Raw genomic sequence first — 24,523 nt, 5'->3', positions numbered from 1 at the left:
TGGACGCTAATTCTTTGGCGCTTAGAATTGAATAATCGAGTTGGGACCCATTACCTTTTCCTATTTATGACATAATCAATGCTTGTGCCAAATTTCAAGTTTCTATGACATTGGGAAGCGAGAAAATTAGATTCCGTACGTACAATTTGGACGCTAATTCTTTGGCGCTTAGAATTGAATAATCGAGTTGGGACCCATTAGTTTTTCCTATTTATGACATAATCAATGCTCCTGCCAAATTTCATGTTTCTACGACATTGGGAAGTGAGAGAATTAGTGGCAGTGATGGAAATCGAACGATCTACGTGGGGGGGGGGCGTTGCTGCGAAGACAGACAGACATACATTCGTTTTTATATATCTAGATAACAACCAATCACAGCGCAGCTTTTTTAGGTTACCTCAGTGGTATAATATATAACAACCAATCACAGCGCAGCTTTCATGTTACCTCAGCAGTGATGACATCACAATGGCAGTGAGGCAGTGATGACATCACAATAGCAGGTGGCTTACTTATTCGATCTACGTGGGGGGGGGCGTAACTTTCGACGACGCGCGCGCGCCATTTATCGTAGGATAGTTGTTCTATGCCTATAATCTTCCCAGGAGTGTACTCAACAACTTCCCAAAGTTTCATGGCGATCGGATGAATGGTGTAGTAGCGCATAAAGGACAAACAGACAGACAGACAGACACGCACGCACGCACACAGACATACATTCATTTTTATATATATAGATTCAAAATCTGAAATATTTGGCTGTATTATAAGGCAATTTGATCTGTGAAGGACTAGAGAGTTGTACAATAATGAGTGTCTGCAGGCAGCAGTGAAGCATGGTGAAGAGCGGTATAATATTGAGTGTCTGCAGATAGCAGTATAGCATGGTGGAAGTTCCTTGCAATGTTTGGGCTGCATTTCAGCAAATAGAGTTTGCTATTTGTTCTGGATTAACGGTGGCCTCAATGTTGAGAAATACAGGCATTTACTTATCCATCAGGGTGGCATCTGAGTGGCTTCAAAATCACTCTACAACAGAACAATGACTCCAAATATCAAGCTAATGTAATTAAGAAGTATCTTCAGCATAAAGAAGAACATGGAGTCCTGGAAGTGATGATATGGCCCCCACAAAGCCCTGTTCTCAACATCATGGAGTATTTGAGCAAGTCTACATCCCCAGAAGATCTATGCTAAGTTTTCCAAGATGTTTGGAACAACCTTCCAGCCAAGATCCTTTAAAACTGTGCGCAAGTGTACCTAGAAGCATTGATGCTGTTTTGAGGGCTAAGGGCCCTCACACTAAATATTGATGGATTTACATTTCTCTTTTGTTCATTCACTTTTCATTTCGTTAATTGACAAAAACAAACTATTAACATTTCAATCTTTAAAAACATTCTTACTTTGCAGCGTTTTTTCCTCACCTGCCTGAGGGCTAAATCACACGGGCATTTTTAACGGGCATTTTTCCGCACATCAAAAAATTAGCACTAGACAGAACCAATGCTTTTCAATAGCAGCGGTCACATGTGCGAAATTTACATGCAGAAAAACGTCTGCGGCGAATATTATCGGACACCGGTTCACAGAGCGCATGTAACTGCTTTCTGCAGCAAACCGATGTTCTGTGTATGTAAAAAGGGCTTTCACCTTGCACTCAATGGGGCGGGCGTGTGGGTGCTGCCTCTGATTAGCTGTGCACAGGGACCAATCAGAGGCAGCTCTCAGCTGTCATTCAATAGCTGAGAGCTTCCTCTGATTGGTCAAAGTGCTCAGCCAATCAGAGGCAGCCCTTTCAGCAGGCAGAAATCACTGCAGCGCTTGCTGGCAGCCCATTGCTTTCAATGGAGTCAGCTGTATTGCCGGCTCCATTGAATTTAATGGGAGAACATCGCTCTGCCACAGCTGTCACAGCGTCCAGTGACAATGGGACTCCCCGCGGAGATGAAGAAATCCTCTGCCACAGCAGTCACAGCTGTGCCACAGGAGCGCGATGTTCTCTGTATGTCAATGGGGCCGCCACAGCTGCCGCTGGCCCCATTGACCTCAGATGAAAGCCTTGGATGTAACAGAATCCAGGTGTTTCACATCCAAGGAATCCCCTGCTGCAGCTGTCACAGCCGCAGCAGGGAATAGTGGGCAGCGCTCTTTTTGAGCTGATAAACGCTTCTAGCAGCGTTTTTTCCGCTGTGACGCCCACTTCGGTCACGCAAATTTTTGAATGCATAACTGATGCATTCACAAATTTGTGCATCAAAACTCCCGTTTGACTGAGGCCTTACACGTTTGCACAGGACTGAATCTCCCAGTTTTCCATGAGTCTATAGTGTTTGTGATGTCTTACGGAAAATATTTTACCTGAATAAGCAAGAGAGGTGCCAACCCAGTCCCTCGCGATGAATGGTTCGGAATCATTTGGAAATATAGTCATTGTGCAGCAGAACGTGACTCTATCTGCAGCCTTCAGTCCTCGGATTGTGATAGACGCCGTCCGGTTATCAGGATGGTGAACTGCAGAGATCCGGTCTTTATACTCATCAGCAATATTCCCAGAACGGTCTGTGATGTTTTCCTTGATATCGCTGCAGGAAAGTCCATCTGTCTTGCTCCAAGTTATTATGAACTTCTCTCTCAGATTCTTCTGGTCCTCAGGATAGGTGTATATACAAGGGATGGTGACGGATTCTCCTTCCTTCACATAGAGGGTCTTTGGTTGGTAAACACAATGGTCTAATGTCCAACATGTCCCTGTAATGACCCAGAGAGAAATGAGAGAAACCCTGTAAATTGGTAATGACTATTAACACTGAATAGTGAAAATTCCTGACTTATAATGAACATATTATATATCATACAGGGTATCTCAGTAGTAAGGAAACTCCCATATAAAATGTAACACAGAACAGGAAGCCAAATATGCATCCCCTGATACGTTACAGGACAGGCTCAATCACTGTGTTCCTTGATAGCATGCAGAGTGCCAGATTGCAGTATGAGGCAGCAAATTGTTCAGTGCAGACTTAAATGCAGCCACATACCTCAAACCAAATTGGGGGAGGGGTGACTGCAGACAAAATAATCTGCACATGTGAACTGATGCCAAAGATGTCAGCCATAAATACGTTTGCCACACTAGATAATTACAACCCATACTAGCAAAGCAATATATTGCCCTGTATCACCACAGTGCGCCACACTGGCATGACACCCCAGGTTGCCTCAGCATCTATAGCAGGTAGCAGTGTAGCATGGTGGAAATTGATTGAGCCTGTCCTGCAATGTATCAGAGGATGCATATTTGGCCTCCTTTTCTATGAGTTATGTCTTTGTCTATTTTGCTCTCACCTCTGTGATTCTAATCTAGCGAATAGTGAGATAGCGAAGGTTCTGACGTATGTGTGGTGGCCTTGCCGTTGCACGTCAGCTTATGTGTCTTGGCCAAAATGGTAACTAACTCCCACATTTATCAGTATATTTTTGCGTGCAGTCTGCTTCTGCTATAGATGTCAAACCGGGTATACAGCTAACCAACATAAAGCAATGCTCTTTGAGTGCTGCTCGGGAAGCCAATATTCATGAGCAGTTTCAAGATTACTTTTAAAAGAGGATCATACAGCAATGTTATTCTCCTTACAACACACCATTGTTTCTAGTCAAGAAAAAAAGTTGCCAAGGGCAATCTCAAGCCTTTCTCACAGTCCATGATTTACGAGCAGTCAATGCTGTCACAATGGTGCCAAATCCCCATACATTGTTGTCACAGGTATTAGCCAGCTCCACCTTCTCCACAATGATGGATCTCAGAAATGCTTGTCTATTTTGCAGGAACAGGTGAAGAGCCGGATGAGAGGGGAGTCTGGAGGAAAGGTAAACACCTGTGCCTCCCCGAACGCTCTACTGTGTCACATTTGAGACACAGACCAACTCACCAGTTAAAGGATATATTGTGTGGTGGAGTGTCTCCTGCTTGCACTGCCCCAAGGTTCAACGATTCTACAACAAGGTTTATGCAAGGATGCATGAGTTGCGCTCGACACAACCCAGGCAAAGTTGCCAAAGTACCTCCTCACTGCACTCCTAGACCAGACCACCCATTCCAGCGATTACAGATTGATTACATACAACTACCTAAGGTAAGTGTGTGAGTTGTTTTATGTAGACCTCTTCTCAAGTTGGCTGGGGGGTGTGGTTTGTAAAAAATAAATGCCAATGCCAAGATTATGGCTAAGAAATTATTTAAGGAAGTAAACCATATAAAGACAAAAAGGCCCCCATGCTCGTGGACTCCGAGAATATAGAGCCGGACACAATGGTCCGTACAATTCAATTATGTTTTATTAATATTCAATTGCCAATAGCAATTGAATATTAATAAAACGTAATTGAATTGTATGGACCATTGTGTCCGGCTCTATTTTCTCAGAGTCCACGAGCGCGGGGGCCTTTTTGTCTTTATATGGTTCTCTATGCAGCAGCCGAATCAAGGCTGTTTCTCCCTCTGATCACCCTCCGGTGATCCGGATCTGAGACCCAGGAATTGTGATAAGCCAACGAGGACATAGGGTGCCGGTGGACCCTTTAGGCAGGGGGTTCCACCGTGCACCAGGTGAGTACAACAAGTATTCACACAACCTTTCAAACTGTCATCATTGAGTAGGTGCTGATTCTGTTTTTTTTTATATTTAACAAAGTAATTTGTACATATGGTGTACCGGAGGTTATGGAATGTTATAGAGGCACACATTTTATTAGCCCTCTACTCAGTATGAACCGTACCTTAGAGAAACACTAAGCTGTCCCCAAATAAAGTTATGTTTGGTAGGACCCCTGTAAAAGGCCAATATGTTTCTCAAACACCTCTAGGTCCAACATGGGGACCTTACCTCCCACATAAGTGCCTTGCATCAGGAGTTGACTGTCACTCATAAACATGTATTTTCCTCGATTCCAGATCCAGACTCAAAAGAGGGTTCACATAATTTGCTTCCAGGAGATTGGGTTGTCCTTAAAAGACAAAGTTTGGAACTGAGATTTGATGGTCCATACCAGATTTAGTTAGCTGTTGTCTTCAACCATACTATCCTAGCACTTCTTCCAATTATCTACATTGTATGTGGACAAGAGGCTTCTATTGAACAAGACAGGGTTGTGTATCTTTGCTCAGCTCATGCCTGCCACCTTTGTACTTCCACAGGATGGTCTCCCCTATATGACTATGCCTAAACACACCTTTTTCAGGAAATCAGCAGATAATGTCCCAAAGCCCAATAGTAAGCCCCATGTGGTATTTACGAGTTTTAGTTTTCGCTTCCATTCCATTCTTATGCAAATATAGGGGAAACTGGTAGTGGCCACTGATTATCTGGATGACCAATTTTAACATGTAATTACTCTTGGGAAAAGCCATACAATGCTGATGTACTGCCTGGAGTAGACTCTCTTCATTGACAATTGCAGCATATCTATCCCTTATTGCAGTGGTGGACACGATTGTCACTTAATTATTACAGTGAAGAGAAATAGCCTATATTCTATAAGACTGACAACTTGGCAATAATGTATAAAAGTACTGTATCTACTTACTATATAGCTACAAATGTAGCAGGTGACTGACAGCCAGGTGTCCACTGCAACAACAGGGGTCAGTGAGAACATGGATCCTCACTGTTACCCCCCTATATGCCATGATCAATGTGTATTGCCGCATGTAAAGGGTTCACAGAGGGAGAGTGATCCTTCTGTGACTTCAATGGCCCTCTGCCATGTAATCGTGGAGGGCCAATGGGTAGCAATGGCAATCAGACACCAAACCATGGTGTTCGGGTCTGCTATGACCTCTAATGCCTATGATCAGCAATAATGTTTTATCAGAGCGATCATGGCATTGCAGGTTCAAGTCCCATTCAAGGACAAGCAAAATGGAACAAAAAAAGCAAAAAAAAGCACGTAAAAAATAGCAAAACAAAAACATTTTTGCACACGTTCCACACTTTATCTAAAAAAAAAAAAGAGTTTTGGTATTGCCATGTCTGTAGTGACCAAGACAATAAATGTAACACATTTTTTATCCTACATTGCAAACATTGAGAGAAAAAAACCTAAAAAACGGAGCCGAAAAGCTTATATTTGTTCATTTTGCCTCTCCAAAAAGTACAATGAAAGTTATTACAAAAGCCATATATATACCCCAAAATGCTAACAGTAAAAACTACAGCTTGTCCATGGAAAGATAAACAAAATTCTTGGAATCAAAATGCAGCAATGCAAAAATAATATATATTTTCCAAAAAAGGGCTTTTATTGTGTAAACATGGAAAAACCTAAAAAGATATATAATTTGGTATTGTCATAATGGTATCAACCCGCACAATAATATTTATCATGTGATTTATGCTGCATGATTAATAATGTAAAAGAAAAAAAAATACATAGTAACATGGTATGTTAGGCTGAAGGGAGACAAAGTCCATCTAGTTCAGCCGATTTCCATCCTCCCCTTTTTGATCTAGAGGAAGGCAAAAAAAACCCCCAATGAGACAGAAGCCAATTTAGCGCATTTGGGGGAAATAATTCCTTCCTGACTCCATAATGGCAGTCAGAATAATACTGGATAAATGTTTTGATAGTTCCCACTAGACTCCAAGATCTGGATCAACAACCCCGCTGGTCACCTAATATCTATATCCTGTAATATCATAGCGCTCTAGAAAGACATCATGTCCCCTCTTACACTCTTCTATGGATTTTGCCATTACCACGTCCTTAGGCAGAAAGTTCCACAGTCTAACTGCTCTTACGGTAAAGAACCCCCTTCTATGCTGGTGATGAAACCTGCTTTCTTCTAGACGTAGCGGATGCCCGCTTGTTACCGTCGCAGTCCTGGGTATAAATAGATCATGGGAGAGATCCTTGTATTGTCCCCTCATGTATTTATACATAGTTATTTGGTCGCCGCTTAGCCGTCTTTTTTCCAGGATGAATAATCCCACTTTTGATGCTTCTCTGGGTATTCCAGTCCTCCCATTACGTTTATTAATTAATTGACCTTCTTTGAACTCCTCAATCACTGCAACATCCTTACTGAGCACCGGTGACCAGAACTGTACACAGTATTCCATGTGAGGCCTGACAAGTGCCTTATATAGTGGGAGGATAATGTTCTCGTCCTTCGCCCCATACCTCTTTTACTGTACCCCAAGACTTTATCTGCTTTTGCAGCAGCTGACTGGCATTGACTACTCCAGTTAAGTCTACATTCAACTAGTACCCCTAGGTCTTTCTAATATCACTTTTCCCTAGCAGTACCCCATTTAGTGTATATTGGTGACATCCAACAATGGCAGAATTGATGTGTTTTTGATCCCTGCCCTCTAAAAAAAAAATAAAAAAAAATTATACAATCTATCTATATAAAGACGAAAGCCCTCACTGACTCACTCACTCACTTACTGACTGACTCGCCACTAATTCTCCAGCTTCCTGTTGTCATAGAAATATGAAATTTGGTGCAAGCATAGATTATCTTCAAAATAGGAAAAGTAAAGTCCCAACTCGATTATTCAATTCTAGCGCAAAAGAACTAGCGTCCAAATTTTACGTACGGAATCTAATTCTCTCACTCTCTGATGTCATAGAAACATGAAATTTGGCAAGAGCATTGATTATGTCATAAATAGTAAAAGTTAATCGGTCCCAACTCGATTATTCAATTCTAGCGCAAAATAATTAGCATCCAAATTTTATATACGGAATCTAATTCTCTCACTTCCCGATGTCGTAGAAACATGAAATTTGGCATGAGCATTAATTATGTCATAAATAGGAAAAGCGAATGGGTTCCAACTCGATTATTTAATTCTAAGCGCAAAAGAATTAGCGTCCATATTTTACGTACTGAATCTAAATCTCTCACTTCCCGATGTCATAGAAATTTGAAATTTGGCACGGGCATTGATTATGTCATAAATAGGAAAAGCTAATGGTTCGCAGCGCGATTATTTAATTCTAAGCGCAAAAGAATTAGCGTCCAAATTTTACACACGTAATCTAATTCTCTCACTTCCCAATGTCCAATAAACTTCAAATTTGGCACGAGCATTGATTATGTCATGAATAGGAAAAGTTAATGGGTCCCAACTCGATTATTCAATTCTAAGCGCAAAAGAATTAGCGTCCAAATTTTACATACGTGATCTAATTCTCTCACTTCCCAATGTCCAAGAAACTTGAAATTTGGCAGGAGCATTGATTATGTCATAAATAGGAAAAGCTAATGAGTCCCAACTTGATTTTTCAATTCTAAGCGCAAAAGAATTAGCGTCCAAATTTTACGTACGGAATCTAATTCTCTCACTTCCCGATGTCATAGAAATTTGGCAAGGGCATTGATTATGTCATAAATAGGAAAAGTTAATGGGTCCCAACTAGAGATGAGCGAGCGTACTCGTCCGAGCTTGATACTCATTCGAGTATTAGGGTGTTCGAGATGCTCCTTACTCGAGACGAGCACCACGTGGTGCTCGACTCCATTACATTTCCTTCCCTGAGAAATTTGGCCGCTTTTCTGGCCAATAGAAACACAGGGAAGGCATTACAACTTCCTCCTGTGACATTCCAGCCCTATCCCACCCCCCTCCAGTGAGTGGCTGGGGAGATCAGATGACACCCGAGTATTTAAAACTGCCCCGCCCGCGGCTCGCCACAGATGCACGCTGAGAGAGATCAGGGAAAGTGCTGTCTTGCTGTAGCTGCTATAGGGAGAGTGTTAGGTGTTATATTCGTCTTCAAGAACCCCAACGGTCCTTCTTAGGGCCACATCTGACCGTGTGCAGTACTGTTGAGGCCGCTTTTAGCAGTATTGCACAATTTTGTTTTTTTTTGTATATCGGGTGTGCAGACCATAGCGTCCTCAGTCTGCAGTCATTTTACAGAGTATAGGGGCAGTACTGGTGAGGCAGAGAAAGAGGTATACTGGCTATATAAGCAGTGGGATTTTTCCCAAAAAGTGGAAAAAAATACTATATTTGGCCTGCCTGTGACTGTCTTCAGTTTACGGCGTGTCTGCTGGGGGGAGTTGTCGGTGATTAATACCCAGCCTTGCACATAATTGTTTCCTGGCTGCACTGGGCTTTCAGTAACCACAGTCATCCTCCAACAGGGAAATCCAAATACAGTGTATATCAGAGGCAATGGGCTTTTTCCCAAAAAGCGGAAAAAAATACTATATTTGGCCTGCCTGTGACTGTCTTCAGTTTACTGCGTGTCTGCTTGGGGGAGTAGTCAGTGATTAATACCCAGCCTTGCGCATAATTGTTTCCTGGCTCTGCTGTGCGTTCCGTAAGCGAAGTCAGCCTCCAACCACAGGCCAATAAGTGGCACATTTAATTACAACGTTCTGTTTCTGCTCTACTCGTAATACACCATGCTGAGGGGTAGGGGTAGGCCTAGAGGACGTGGACGGGGGCGAGAACGCGGAGGCCCAAGTCAGGGTGTGGGCACAGGCCGAGCTCCTGGTCCAGGTGTATCGCAGCTGACTGCTGCGGGATTAGGAGAGAGGCAAGTTTCTGGGGTCCCCAGATTCATCTCACAATTAATGGGTCCACGCGGGAGACCTTTATTAGAAACTGAGCAGTGTGAGCAGGTCCTGTCGTGGATGGCAGAAAGTGCATCCAGCAATCTATCGACCACCCAGTCTTCTATGCCGTCCACAGCTGCAACTCTGAATCCTCTGGCTGCTACTCCTCCTTCCTCCCAGCCTCCTCACTCCATGAAAATGACACATTCTGAGGAGCAGGCAGACTCCCAGGAACTGTTCTCGGGCCCCTGCCGAGATTGGGCAGCAATGATTCCTCTCCCACCGGAGGAGTTTGTCGTGACCGATGCCCAACCTTTGGAAAGTTTCCGGGGTCCGGGGGATGAGGCTGGGGACTTCCGGCAACTGTCTCAAGAGCTTTCAGTGGGTGAGGAGGACGATGACAATGAGACACAGTTGTCTATCAGTGAGGTAGTAGTAAGGGCAGTAAGTCCGAGGGAGGAGCGCACAGAGGATTCGGAGGAAGAGCAGCTGGACGATGAGGTGACTGACCCCACCTGGTTTGCTACGCCTACTGAGGACAGGTCTTCAGAGGGGGAGGCAAGTGCAGCAGCAGGGCAGGTTGGAAGAGGTAGTGCGGTGGCCAGGGGTAGAGGCAGGGCCAGACCGAATAATCCACCAACTGTTTCCCAAAGCGCCCCCTCGTGCCATGCCACCCTGCAGAGGCCGAGGAGCTCAAAGGTGTGGCAGTTTTTCACTGAGAGTGCAGACGACCGACGAACTGTGGTGTGCAACCTTTGTCGCGCCAAGATCAGCCAGGGAGCCACCACCACCAGCCTCACCACCACTAGCATGCGTAGGCATATGATGGCCAAGCACCGCACAAGGTGGGACGAAGGCAGTTTACGGCCTCCGGTTTGCACCACTGCCTCTCCGCGTGCCCCAACCTGCCACTGAGATCCAACCCCTCTCTCAGGACACAGGCACGACCGTCTCCTGGCCTGCACCCACACGCTCACCTCCGCTGTCCTCGGCCCCATCCAGCAATGTCTCTCAGCGCAGCATCCAGCCGTCGCTAGCACAACTGTTTGAGCGCAAGTATGCCGCCACGCACCCGCACGCTCAAGCGTTAAACGTGCACATAGCCAAATTGATCAGCGTGGAGATGCTGCCGTATAGGCTTGTGGAAACGGAGGCTTTCAAAAGCATGATGGCGGCAGCGGCCCAGCGCTACTCAGTTCCCAGTCGCCACTACTTTTTCCGATGTGCCGTCCCAGCCCTGCACGACCACGTTTCCTGTAACATTATACGCGCCCTCACCAACGCGGTTACTGCCAAGGTCCACTTAACAACAGACACGTGGACAAGCACAGGCGGGCAGGGCCACTATATCTCCCTGAAGGCACATTGTGTGAATTTAGTGGAGGCTGGGACCGCTCACGTTCTACCCACCCCCAAAATTGCGGGCCCCAGCTCGGTGCTGGTATCTGCAGCGGTGTATGCTTCCTCCACTAAACCACCCTCCTCCTCCTACGCAACCTCTGTCTCGCAATCAAGATGTGTCAGCAGCAGCATGTCGCCAGCAGTCGGTGTCACGCGGCGTGGCAGCACAGCGGTGGCCAAGCGACAGCAGGCCGTGCTGAAACTACTCAGCTTAGAAAAGAAGAGGCACACGGCCCACGAACTGCTGCAGGGTCTGACAAAGCAGACCGACCGCTGGCTTTCGCCGCTGAGCCTCCAACTGGGCATGGTCGTGTGTGACAACGGCCGAAACCTGGTGGCGGCTCTGCAGCTCGGGAGCCTCACGCACGTGTCATGCCTGGCCCACGTCTTTAATTTGGTGGTTCAGCGGTTTCTGAAAAGCTACCAACGCTTGTCTGACCTGCTCGGAAAGGTGCGCCGGCTCAGCGCACATTTCCGCAAGTCCAAGACGGACGCTGCCACCCTGCGGACCCTGCAACATCGGTTTAATCTGCCAGTGCACCGACTGCTGTGCGACGTGCCCACACAGTGGAACTCTACGCTCCACATGTTGGCCATGCTCTATGAGCAGCGTAGAGCTATAGTGGAATACCAACTCCAACATGGGCGGCGTAGTGGGAGTCAACCTCCTCATTTCTTTACAGAAGAGTGGGCCTGGTTGGCAGACATCTGCCAGGTCCTTGGAAACTTTGAGGAGCCTACCCAGATGGTGATCGGCGATGCTGCAATCATTAGCATCACCATTCCTCTGCTATGCCTCTTGAGAAGTTCCCTGCAAAGCATAAAGGCAGACGCTTTGCGCTTGGAAATGGAGGCGGGGGAAGACAGTATATCGCTGGATAGTCAGAGCACCCTCATGTCTATATCTCAGCGCGTTTTGGAGGAGGAGGAGGAGGGGGAGGAGCATGAGGAGGAGGGGGAAGAGACAGTCGGGCCCACTGCTGAGGGTACCCATGCTGCTTGCCTGTCATCCTTTCAGCGTGTATGGCCTGAGGAGGATTAGGGGGAGGAGGATCCTGAAAGTGATCTTCCTAGTGAAGACAGCCATATGTTGCGTACAGGTACCTTGGCACACATGGCTGGCTTCATGTTAGGATGCCTTTCTCGTGAGCCACGCGTTACACACATTCTGGCCACTACGGATTACTGGGTGTACACACTGCTCGACCCATGGTATAAGGAGAACCTTTCCACTCTTATACCCGAAGAGGAAAGAGGTTCGAGAGTGTTGCTATACCACAGGACCCTGGCCGACAAACTGATGGTAAAATTCCCATCCGACAGCGCTAGTGGCAGAAGGCGCAGTTCCGAGAGCCAGGTAGCAGGGGAGGCACGGAGATCAGGCAACATGTACAGCGCAGGCAGGGGAACACTCTCCAAGGCCTTTGACAGCTTTATGGCTCCCCAGCAAAACTGTGTCACCGCTCCCCAGTCAAGGCTGAGTCAGCGGGAGCACTGTAAAAGGATGGTGAGGGAGTACGTGGCCGATCGCACCACCATACTCCGTGACGCCTCTGCTCCGTACAACTACTGGGTGTCGAAGCAGGACACATGGCCTGAACTCGCGCTCTATGCCCTGGAGGTGCTTGCTTGCCCTGCGGCTAGCGTCTTGTCAGAGAGGGTGTTTAATGCGGCTGGGGGAATCATCATGGATAAGCGTACCCGCCTGTCAACCGACAGTGCCGACAGGCTTACACTCATAAAGATTAACAAAGCTTGGATTTCCCCTGACTTCTCTTCTCCACCAGCGGACAGCAGCAATACGTAGGCTGCACCTGTGGATGGAAGCATCGTTCTCTATCACCATAAAAAATGGGACCTTTTTGCTTCATCAATCTGTGTATTATATTCATCCTCCTCCTCCTGCTCCTCCTCCTAAAACCTCACGTAATCACGCTGAACGGGCAATTTTTCTTAGGCCCACAAGGCTCAGTCATATTACTTTTGTAAACAATGTTTATACGTTTCAATTCTCATTAAAGCGTTGAAACTTGCACCTGAACCAATTTGTATTTTAACTGGGCTGCCTCCAGGCCTAGTTACAAATTATGCCACAGTACGCTAAGCGATTAATGGGTTTCACCTGCCCGCTTGGTTGGGCATGGGCAACTTTTTTCTGAGGTACATTAGTACTGTTGGTACACCAATTTTTTTGGGCCTTCGCCTACAGTGTAATCCTAGTAATTTTTATGGGCTTCGCCTGCACTCATGGTACAGCAAGGTGTGTGGGGTTGGCCTACACTTTTGCTACATAAATGTAACTGGGGCATTGTCTATACTGCAGCTACTGAAATGTGAAAGAGACTGTTATCTCCCTAAACTGCTGCAACGGGAATGTTACTGTGGCCTGTCTTGACTGCTACTACTACTGAAATGGAACTAATACTGTGCTCCCCCTATACTGCTGCTAGTGATATGTTACTGGGGCCTGTCCAGACTGCTACTACTACTGAAATGGAACTAATACTGTGCTCCCCCTATACTGCTGCTAGTGATATGTTACTGGGGCCTGTCTAGACTGTAACTACTACTGAAATGGAACTAATACTGTGCTCCCCCTATACTGCTGCTTTGGAATTGTTACTGGGGCCTGTCTTGACTGCTACTATTACTGAAATGGGCGGTTGGGCAGCATGTTACCCAGGAGGAGTGGCAGCGGAGTGTCATGCAGGCAGTGATTGTGCTTTGTTGGAGGTAGTGTGGAGCTTAGCTAAGGTATGCCTTGCTCTTGAGGGTTTTTCAGAAGTAAAAATTGTTGGTGGGGGGCACTCTTGCCACTATTGTGGCTTAATAGTGGGACCTGGGAACTTGAGATGCAGCCCAACATGTAGCCCCTCGCCTGCCCTATCCGTTTCTGTGTCGTTCCCATCACTTACTTGAATTTCCCAGATTTTCACAAATGAAAACCTTAGCAAGCATCGGCGATATACAAAAATGCTTGGGTCGCCCATTGACTTCAATGGGGTTCCTTACTCGAAACGAACCCTCGAGCATCGCGGGAAGTTCGACTCCAGTAACGAGCACCCGAGCATTTTGGTGCTCGCTCATCTCTTGTCCCAACTCGATTATTCAATTCTAAGTGCGAAAGAATTAGCGTCCAAATTTTACGTACGTAATCTAATTCTCTCACTTCCCAATGTCCAAAAAAATTCAAATTTGGCACGAGCATTGATTATGTCATAAATAGGAAAAGCTAATGAGTCCCAATTCGATTATTCAATTCTAAGCGCAAAAGAATTAGCGTTCAAATTTTACGTACGGAATCTCTATCACCATGGAATCTCTATCACTCATGGTACAGAAGGTGTGTGGGGTTGGCCTACACTTTTGCTACATAAATGTAACTGGGGCCTTGTCTATACTGCAGCTACTGAAATGTGAAAGAGACTGTTATCTCCCTAAACTGCTGCAACGGGAATGTTACTGTGGCCTATCTTGACTGCTACTACTACTGAAATGGAACTAATACTGTGCTCCCCCTATACTGCTACTAGTGATATGTTACTGGGGCCTGTCCAGACTGCTACTACTACTGAAATGGAACTAATACTGTGCTCCCCCTATACTGCTGCTAGTGATATGTTACTGGGGCCTGTCTAGACTGTAACTACTACTGAAATGGAACTAATACTGTGCTCCCCCTATACTGCTGCTTTGGAATTGTTACTGGGGCCTGTCTTGACTGCTACTATTACTGAAATGGGAGGTTGGGCAGCATGTTACCCAGGAGCAGTGGCAGCGGAGTGTCATGCAGGCAGTGATTGTGCTTTGTTGGAGGTAGTGTGGTGCTTAGCTAAGGTATGCCTTGCTAATGAGGGATTTTCAGAAGTAAAAATTGTTGGGGGGGGCACTGTTGCCACTATTGTGGCTTAATAGTGGGACCTGGGAACTTGAGATGCAGCCCAACATGTAGCCCCTCGCCTGCCCTATCCGTTTCTGTGTCGTTCCCATCACTTTCTTGAATTTCCCAGATTTTCACAAATGAAAACCTTAGCGAGCATCGGCGATATACAAAAATGCTCGGGTTCCCCCTTTGACTTCAATGGGGTTCGTTACTCGAAACGAACCCTCGAGCATCGCAGGAAGTTCGACTCGAGTAACGAGCACCCGAGCATTTTGGTGCTCGCTCATCTCTTGTCCCAACTCGATTATTCAATTCTAAGTGCGAAAGAATTAGCGTCCAAATTTTACGTACGTAATCTAATTCTCTCACTTCCCAATGTCCAAGAAACTTCAAATTTGGCACGAGCATTGATTATGTCATAAATAGGAAAAGCTAATGAGTCCCAATTCGATTTTTCAATTCTAAGCGCAAAAGAATTAGCGTCCAAATTTTACGTACGGAATCTAATTCTCTCACTTTCCGATGTAATAGAAACATGAAATTTGGCACAAGCATTGATTATGTCATAAATATGAAAGGCTAATGGGTCCCAACTCAATTATTTACTTCTAAGTGCAAACAATTTAGCATCCAAATTTTACGTACGGAATCTAAATCTCTCACTTCCCGATGTCATAGAAATTTGAAATTTGGCACGGGCATTGATGTCATGAATAGGAAAAGTTAATGGGTCTCAACTCGATTATTCAATTCTAAGCGCAAAAGAATTAGCATCCAAATTTAACATACGTAATCTTATTCTCTCACTTCCCAATGTCCAAGAAACTTGAAATTTGGCAAGAGAAATGATTATGTCATGAATAGGAAAGGTTAATGGGTCCCAACTCGATTATTCAATTCTAAGCGCAAAAGAATTAGCGTCCAAATTTTACATACGTAATCTAATTCTCTCACTTCCCAATGTCCAAGAAACTTGAAATTTGGCAAGAGAAATGATTATGTCATGAATAGGAAAGGTTAATGGGTCCCAACTCGATTATTCAATTCTAAGCGCAAAAGAATTAGCGCCCAAATTCTACATACGTAATCTAATTCTCTTACTTCCCAATGTCCAAGTAACTTCAAATTTGGCACGAGCATTGATTATGTCATAAATAGGAAAAGCTAATGAGTCCCAACTTGATTATTCAATTCTAAGCGCAAACAATTTAGCGTCCAAATTTTACGTACGGAATCTAATTCTCTCACTTCCCGATGTCATAGAAATTTGGCAAGGGCATTGATTATGTCATAAATAGGAAAAGCTAATGGTCCCAACTCAATTATTCAATTCTAAGCGCAAACAATTTAGCGTCCAAATTTTACGTACGGAATCTAATTCTCTCACTTCCTGATGTCATAGAAACTTGAAATTTGGCACGAGCATTGATTATGTCATGAATAGGAAAAGTTAATGGGTCCCAACTTGAAAATTCAATTCTAAGAGCAAAAGAATTAACGTCCAAATTTTACGTACATTGATTATGTCATAAATAGGATTGATTATGTCATAAATAGGAAAAGCTAATGAGTCCCAACTTGATTATTCAATTCTAAGCGCAAACAATTTAGCGTCCAAATTTTACGTACGGAATCTAATTCTCTCACTTCCCGATGTCATAGAAATTTGGCAAGGGCATTGATTATGTCATAAATAGGAAAAGCTAATGGGTCCCAACTCAATTATTCAATTCTAAGCGCAAAAGAACTAGCGTCCAAATTTTACGTACGGAATCTAATTCTCTCACTCCCCGATGTAACAGAAACATGAAATTTGGCACAAGCATTGATTATGTCATAAATAGGAAAAGCTAATGAGTCCCAACTCAATTATTCAATTCTAAGCGCAAACAATTTAGCGTCCAAATTTTACGTACGGAATCTAATTCTCTCACTTCCTGATGTCATAGAAATTTGGCAAGGGCATTGATTATGTCATAAATAGGAAAAGCTAATGGGTCCCAACTCGATTATTCAATTCTAAGCGCAAAAGAATTACCATCAAAATTTTACGTACGGAATCTAAAGCTCTCACTTCCCGCTGTCATAGAAACTCGAAATTTGGCACAAGCATTGATTATGTCATAAATAGAAAAAGCTAATGGGTCTCAACTCGATTATTCAATTCTAAGCGCAAAAGAATTAGCGTCCAAATTTTACATACGTAATCTTATTCTCTCACTTCCCAATGTCCAAGAAACTTGAAATTTGGCAAGAGAAATGATTATGTCATGAATAGGAAAAGTTAATGGGTCACAACTCGATTATTCAATTCTAAGCGCAAAAAAATTAGCGTCCAAATTCTACATACGTAATCTAATTCTCTAACTTCCCAATGTCCAAGAAACTTGAAATTTGGCAAGAGAAATGATTATGTCATGAATAGGAAAAGCTAATGGGTCCCAACTCAATTATTCAATTCTAAGCGCAAACAATTTAGCGTCCAAATTTTACGCACGGAATCTAATTCTCTCACTTCCCGATGTCATAGAAATTTGGCAAGGGCATTGATTATGTCATAAATAGGAAAAGCTAATGGGTCCCAACTCAATTATTCAATTCTAAGCGCAAACAATTTAGCGTCCAAATTTTACGTACGGAATCTAATTCTCTCACTTTCCGATGTCATAGAAACTTGAAATTTGGCACGAGCATTGATTATGTCATGAATAGGAAAAGTTAATGGGTCCCAATTCGAAAATTCAATACTAAGCGCAAAAGAATTAACGTCCAAATTTTACGTACGTAATCTAATTCTCTCACTTCCCAATGTCCAAGAAACTTAAAATGTGGCACGAGCATTGATTATGTCATAAATAGGAAAAGTTAATGGGTCCCAACTCGATTATTCAATTCTAAGCAAAAAATAATTAGCGTCCAAATTTTATGTACGGAATCTAATTCTCTCACTTCCCGATGTCATAGAAACTTGAAATTTGGCATGGGCATTGATTATGTCATAAATAGGAAAAGTTAATGGGTCCCAACTCGATTATTCAATTCTAAGCGCAAAAGAATTACTGTCCAAATGTTCTTTCACTTCCTGATGTAATTTTATTTAAAGGAAACGTTGGATGGTTACCTCCATGTGGTGTTTCCTGGGTAATGCAAAGAACCATGGAAAATGGTGAACATACTTTTTTTTCCTCGGTATCTCCAAAGTCACCACGACTTCATAAGATTTTCCGTGTGAACACCAGATAAACACCAGTACCAAATTAACTCTGGCGAAGCCAGGTATATCAGCTAGTATATATATAAAGGTGAAAGTCCTCACTGACTGACTCACCACTAATTCTCTAACTTCCTGGTGTTTTATAAACTTCAAATTTGGCACATTCATTTTTTAGGTCCTAAGTAAGAAAAGGAAAGGGGTCACAACTCAATTATTCAATGCTAATTGCAAAAGTAAGTGCACTTCTATGTAATGTAAGTTCCCTGTATCATACAAACTTGCAATTTGGCATGACGATTGTTTAAGGCCTAAAGAGGAAAAGTTAAGGGGTCACAACTTGATTATTCAATTCTACGCACAAAAGTAAGTGACCCCCTATGTAATTTACCTAATCTAATTCTCTAACTTCCCGGTGTCATACAAACTTGAAATATTCAATTCTAAATGTGAAAAACTGAAAATCCACAATAAATGAGAGTTATTTTCTCAGAAACAATAAAGCCTAGGGAGATTCGCATACAGAGGAGAATCTACCTCACCTCTGTGTGTATATACTGAGGAAAATCTACCTCACCTCTATGTGTATATAATAAGGAGAATATAACTGATCTATATGTGTATATGCAAAGGAGAATCTTCCTCACATCTATGTGTATATACTGTGGAGAATCTACCTCCCATCTGTATGTATATACTGAGGAGAATCTACCTCACCTCTATGTGTATATACTGAGGAGAATCTACCTGCCCTCAATCTGCATATACTGAGGAGAACCTACCGCACCTCTATGTGTATATACTGAGGAGAATCTCCCTCACCTCTGTGTGTATATACTGAGGAGTATCTACCTCACCTCTATGTGTATATACTGAAGAGCATCTGCCTTACATGTATGTGTATATACTGAGGAGAATTCACCTCACTTCTATGTGTATATAGTGATGAGAATCCACCTCACCTCTCTGTGTATATACTGAGAAGAATCTACCTTCTCTCTATGTGTATATGCTGAGGAGAATCTACCTCACCTCTATGTGTATATACTGAGGAGAATGTACCCCCCCCTCCTATGTGTATATACTGAGGAGAATCTACCTCACCTCTATGGGTATATACTGAGGAGAATCTACCTCCCCTCTATGGGTATATGCTGAGGAGAATCTACCTCACTTCTATGTGTATATAGTGAGGAGAATCTACCTCACTTCTATGTGTATATACTGAGGAGAATCTACCTCACCCCTATGTGTATATACTGAGGAGAATCTACCTCACCTCTGTGTATATACTGAGGAGAATCTACCTCACCTCTGTGTATATACTGAGGAGAATCTACCTCACCTCTATGTGTATATACTGAGGAGAATCTTATGCTCCTCTATGTGTATACTGTATATTGAGGAGAATCTAATTCTGTATGTGTATGTACTTAGGAAAATATAACTGACTTCTGTTTGCATATATTGAAAGGCTGTGAAAAGTACATAAGGTAGCGGACATGGACTGCAGATGTTTTGTAAAAAAAAAATTCTTTACTCACCTATTCCTGTCCTGTCAATCTCCCTACCTGATCCTTTCCTTGCTGAACTCCTGCAGTGCCCCCAGGTCACCTTACTACACGCTGGCCAGCTTATTATGAAGGCTCCCTTCCTCACATTCTTCTTCTGGGCCGGCCAGTGAAGATCACGTGTTTCACTGGCTAGGAAAGAATGCAAATCTATTTCAGAGACAGCTCGCATGATCCGTGCTGAAGTAGATCGGCACTCCCTCTGCTGGCCTGTCAACATAACGTACATTGGCTGCTAGAAAGAGACTGATGGCAATGTATGTAACCTCACAAGAAGGAGAGAAATCAGTCAGCCGGAGGTGAGATGACCCTTCTTCCCTAGACTGCTGGAGACAGGAGAAGATAGGGGAGGTTAAGATCTAGTAAGTAGACTGATAAGGGAGGAATAGGTAAGTATAGAATTTTTTTTTTATGACAGAAGCCCTTTAAAGTGAAGAAGGGGCTGCAACCTCCAGTATGGGGGTAAATTTGAATAAAAGGGGTGTTACTTTTAAGGGTAAAAAGTGAGGAGAGTGGGAGGGGTGGTGTGTTCTGCAGAGTGACATTGGTACATGCACTCTGAGCAGCATCTAACGCTCCTCTATGTGTATACATATTTTATTGGTTCCACTGAAGTAACCACAACTTCATAAAGTTTTCTGTGTAAACAACAGGTAAACACCTGTACCAAATTAATTCAGGTGAAGCCGGGTATATCAGCTAGTACATTATATGGGTATTAGTGTATCTTGACGCCACCAGGAAGTCCTGGTGGAGTCAAGATTGACAGGGGGTGACGCCCCCCGTGAACCTGATTGGCTCGACATATGCCAAGGCAGTAGGTCCTTGAAGGCAATTAATTTTCCTGCAGCCCACTAGTGGACCCCTCCTATGTAACTTACTGATGAGGGCTGCAGCAGGGAGGGCACCACTGCGGCGGTAGCCACTGTCAGACCCAGCCGGAGCGCGGGACCGCAGCAGGATGGTGAGCGGCAGCGCCAGCACATTCTCCCACTAGTTGCCTTATCCTCCAGCCCACTTGCGGACATCAGCACATTAGTTACTCCTGACGGCCGCAGCAGGGAGGGCCCCAAGACACTGCGACAGCTGGCCGGACGCACAGTGCAGCAGACCAGGGATCAGAGTGTGGCGAGGGACTGCTGCAGGATCGTCAGCGGTGGCGCCGACACTTGTCCACTAGATGTGCGTGGCGGAGCCACCTTAGGAGAGCACACAGGACCCGGAATGCTCACTGCAGGTAACGGGGGGCGGAATGGAACACACAGCATGCGTCCGTCGATCAGTCCTAATCCTCCCTGCGGCCAGGAGCCATCACAGACCAGCAGCAGTGACAGCGACAGGTGCACCCTCTACATTAGTTTTTGCTAGCCCTGATGGCTTACAGTGAGGGTTACTTTTCAGTTTTCAGCTGATAATGTAAGCCTAAATGGAAAAGTAATTCTCACCCTAAGCCACCACAGCCGGGAAATGCACACTGTGCTGCTAGGACCTTCGTCTCTTCACCCTATTTTAAGCTGGGGGTGTGAGAGGGGCATTGCTCCTGTCAAACCCCTAGCTTCTGGTGGCGTCAAGATACACTAATACCCATTATATGTCCCTCAGAATTGGTGCCAATAAAAACTACGCTCACTTTACAAAAACAAGCCCTCATATGCCCATGTCAGTTGAAAAAAAAAGTTATGGCTTTTGAAAAGTGGAGATGAAAATCCCCTGATAAATCATTGTATCCTTAGGTCCAAAATAGGCTGCATCACAAAGTGGTTAAAGTTAGCTTTACAAGGGTCAAAGTTGGAAAAATGTATTCCCTACACTCATTCATTCTATTGATCAGGTTTCTATGGATTTGATCAATCACAATACAACTTAGGTTCAGCACACAGAAGCCAACGAAAGAGTAGCAGTGCATGTTAATTAGGCACACTATCATAGCTGTAAAGCCAACATTATCCATTAACGATAAAGATGGAATATTGGACTTTGTTGAAGGCCAAAAAAATATAATGAAAATCGCTACATAATGTATAGTAGTTGAGTCCAAGCCTACAGGAGTTCAAAATATACTGTATGACTTGCGGCTCCGCTACTGTGGGGGAAAGGACAGAAATGACACAATTGCTAGCAATGTTCTCCAAGAATAAGTCAATTTATTCTTACAATGGGTTTAACAGCGGATTGTTGCAGAAATACAGTACAACACTCAGTTGTTCAAACTCCGGGAAGATATCAAATACCTGCCCACCAGGGTGCAGCCATGGCAGAAGGGTGTACTCTACTCCCGCCAGGTCAGGAGCTCTTTCTGTGATGTACTCACTCCTCAAATTGCTAACACTAAATTTTATGACCTTTTATGCCTCAGTAATGAGTTTAGTTACTCACAGATGAGCAACTGGAAACCTACCCAGAAGATCTGAACTGGATTGTATCTCACCTAGTCCAAATATATACTCCATGCAGAACTTTCCCCTTCTCCTGTCCATAGACTGTACAGACTGATTGACCAATATAGTATCAAGCCACTAACGACCACATGTCTGTAAGTAGGTGAGTGAGTGATTCTCATGTTTCTACTCCCTGGTGTTGTCATAGCCCCGCCCCTGGCGATGTCATAACCATGCCCCTGGCGATGTCATAACCATGCCCCCTGGTGCCATTAAGGCAGGTCCTAACACACTGAGAATATAACTAAGCTGTTATTATGTCAGACACAACTCAGCGGTCCTGACAGGAGACACTGACCTACCATCACCATGGAGATCTAGCGGGCTGAAAGACCTGTTATGATGTAATTGCTGTGGGAGGAGTCCTTCTGGAGTTTGGAAGTACTGTATACTGATAAGCCAACAAAAAGTACCAGGACCTGTGATGATGTCACCGTCATGTGATCACCTGTGTGGGTGGAGTCAGGGATCACATAGTAACATAGTTTGTAAGGCCGAATGAAAACAATGTCCATCTAGTCCAGCCTGTTTATCCTCCTGTGTTGTTGATCCAGAGGAAGGCAAAAAAAACCAAAAGCAAAAGCCAATTAGCCCTTTTGGGGGGAAAATTCCTTCCCGACTCCCTAATGGCAATCAGACTGATCCCTGGATCAACCCCTAATATTGCCTACCTGCTGTGTACCCAGATTAACAGTTAACCTAAGATTTATATCCTGTAATATCCTTCCGCTCCAGAAAGACATCAAGTTCCCTTTTAAACTCCTCTATGGATTTTGCCATCACCATATCCTGAGGCAGAGAGTTCCACAGTCTAAGTGCTCTTACAGTAAAGAACCCCTTTCTGTGTTGGTGATGAAACCTGCTTTCTTCTAGACGTAGTGGATGCCCTCTTGTTACCATTGCAGTCCTGGGTATAAACAGATCCTGGGAGAGATCCTTGTATTGTCCCCTCATGTATTTATACATAGTTATTTGATCACCCCTTAGCCGTCTTTTTTCTAGGGTAAATAATCCCAATTTTGATGCCTCTCTGGGTATTCCAGTCCCTTCATTCAATGTATTAGTTTAGTTGCCCGTCTTTGAACCCCCTCCAGCACTGCAACATCTTTCCTGAGCACCGGTGACCAGAACTGTGTGCAGTATTCCATGTGAGGCCTGACAAGTGCCTTATATAGTGGGAGGATAGTGTTCTCGTCCCTCGCCCCTATACCTCTTTTAATGCACCCCAAGACTTTATTAGCTTTTGCAGCAGCTTACTGGCATTGGTTACTCCAGTTTAATTTACAATCCACTAGTACCCCCAGGTCCTTTTCCATATTACTTTTCCCTAGCAGAACCCTGTTTAGTGTATATTGGTGATATCCGTTTTTCCTGCCCATGTGCATAACCTTACATTTTTCAACATTGAACTTCATTTGCTATTTTTCTGCCCAAGCCCCCAGCTTATCTAGGTCCGTTTGTAGCTGTACCTTGTCCTGCGTTGCATTGATTATAATGTATAATTTTGTGTCATCTGCAAATATTGATATTTTACTGTGTAGCCCCTCTATCAGGTCGTTTATAAATATATTAAACAGAATGGGGCCTAATACTGAACCCTGTGGCACCCTGCTAGCGACCGTGGCCTAATCAGAGTATGAACCATTCATTACCACCCTCTGCTTTCTTTCATTGAGCCAATTCTTTACCCAGATACACACGTTTTCACCCAATCCGATCTGTCTCATTTTTTATATTAGCCTATTATTCGGCACAGTGTCAAATGCTTTAGAGAAGTCCAGATATACGAGATCAATAGATTGTCCCAGGTCCAGCCTAGAACTAACTTCATTGTAGAAGCTGATCAGATTGGTCTGACATGATCGACCCTTCATGAACCCATGCTGGAGAGGAGTTATTTTGTTGTTCTCCTTGAGGTACTCTTCGATGGCATCTCTCAGAAGCTCCTCGAATATTTATCCCGTTACTGAAGTTAGACTTACCGGTCTGTAGTTACCAGACTCACTTTTGGTCCCCTTTTTGTAAATTGGAAGTACGTTGGCAATGCACCAATCAAATGGTACAACCCCGGTCTTGATAGTATCCACAAATAATAGATATAGCAGCCTAGCTATCACATCACTTAGTTCCCTTAGTACCCTTGGGTGTATTCCATCTGGGCCTGGCGATTTATCGATTTTAATCTTCTTTAACTGGTTCTGTACTTCCTCCTGCGTTAGGTATGAGATTTTTGTGAGGGGTTCATTTTATTCTCCTGCATCTTATGTGGCATTTCCTTTTCGTTTGTGAATATGCTTGAAAAGAAACTTAATAGGTTTGCCTTCCCTCCATCATGATTTCTCCTGCATTATTTGTTAAAGGGCCAGTGCTCTCGGTGCAAATCCTTTTGCTGTTAATATAGTTGAAAAATAGTTTCGGGTTGTTTTTGCTCTCTTTGGC

At 44.0% G+C, this 24,523-nt stretch overlaps 1 protein-coding gene across 1 annotated transcript in view; it reads right to left on the bottom strand.

The window, feature by feature from the left end:
- The window catches only part of LOC136610308 (uncharacterized), a 145,545-nt gene that overhangs the window by 78,881 nt on the left and 42,141 nt on the right, over window positions 1-24,523 (bottom strand). The window contains exon 2 of the mRNA XM_066589537.1: window positions 2,365-2,754. Within this exon, the coding sequence (XP_066445634.1) occupies window positions 2,365-2,754 (390 nt within the window). The remainder of the gene's footprint in view (window positions 1-2,364; window positions 2,755-24,523) is intronic.

This window comes from Eleutherodactylus coqui, chromosome 2, assembly GCF_035609145.1.
Source record: "Eleutherodactylus coqui strain aEleCoq1 chromosome 2, aEleCoq1.hap1, whole genome shotgun sequence".
Taxonomy (NCBI): domain Eukaryota; kingdom Metazoa; phylum Chordata; class Amphibia; order Anura; family Eleutherodactylidae; genus Eleutherodactylus; species Eleutherodactylus coqui.
Note: the sequence above shows the minus strand (reverse complement) of the source record. Positions and strands in the feature narration are given on the sequence as shown.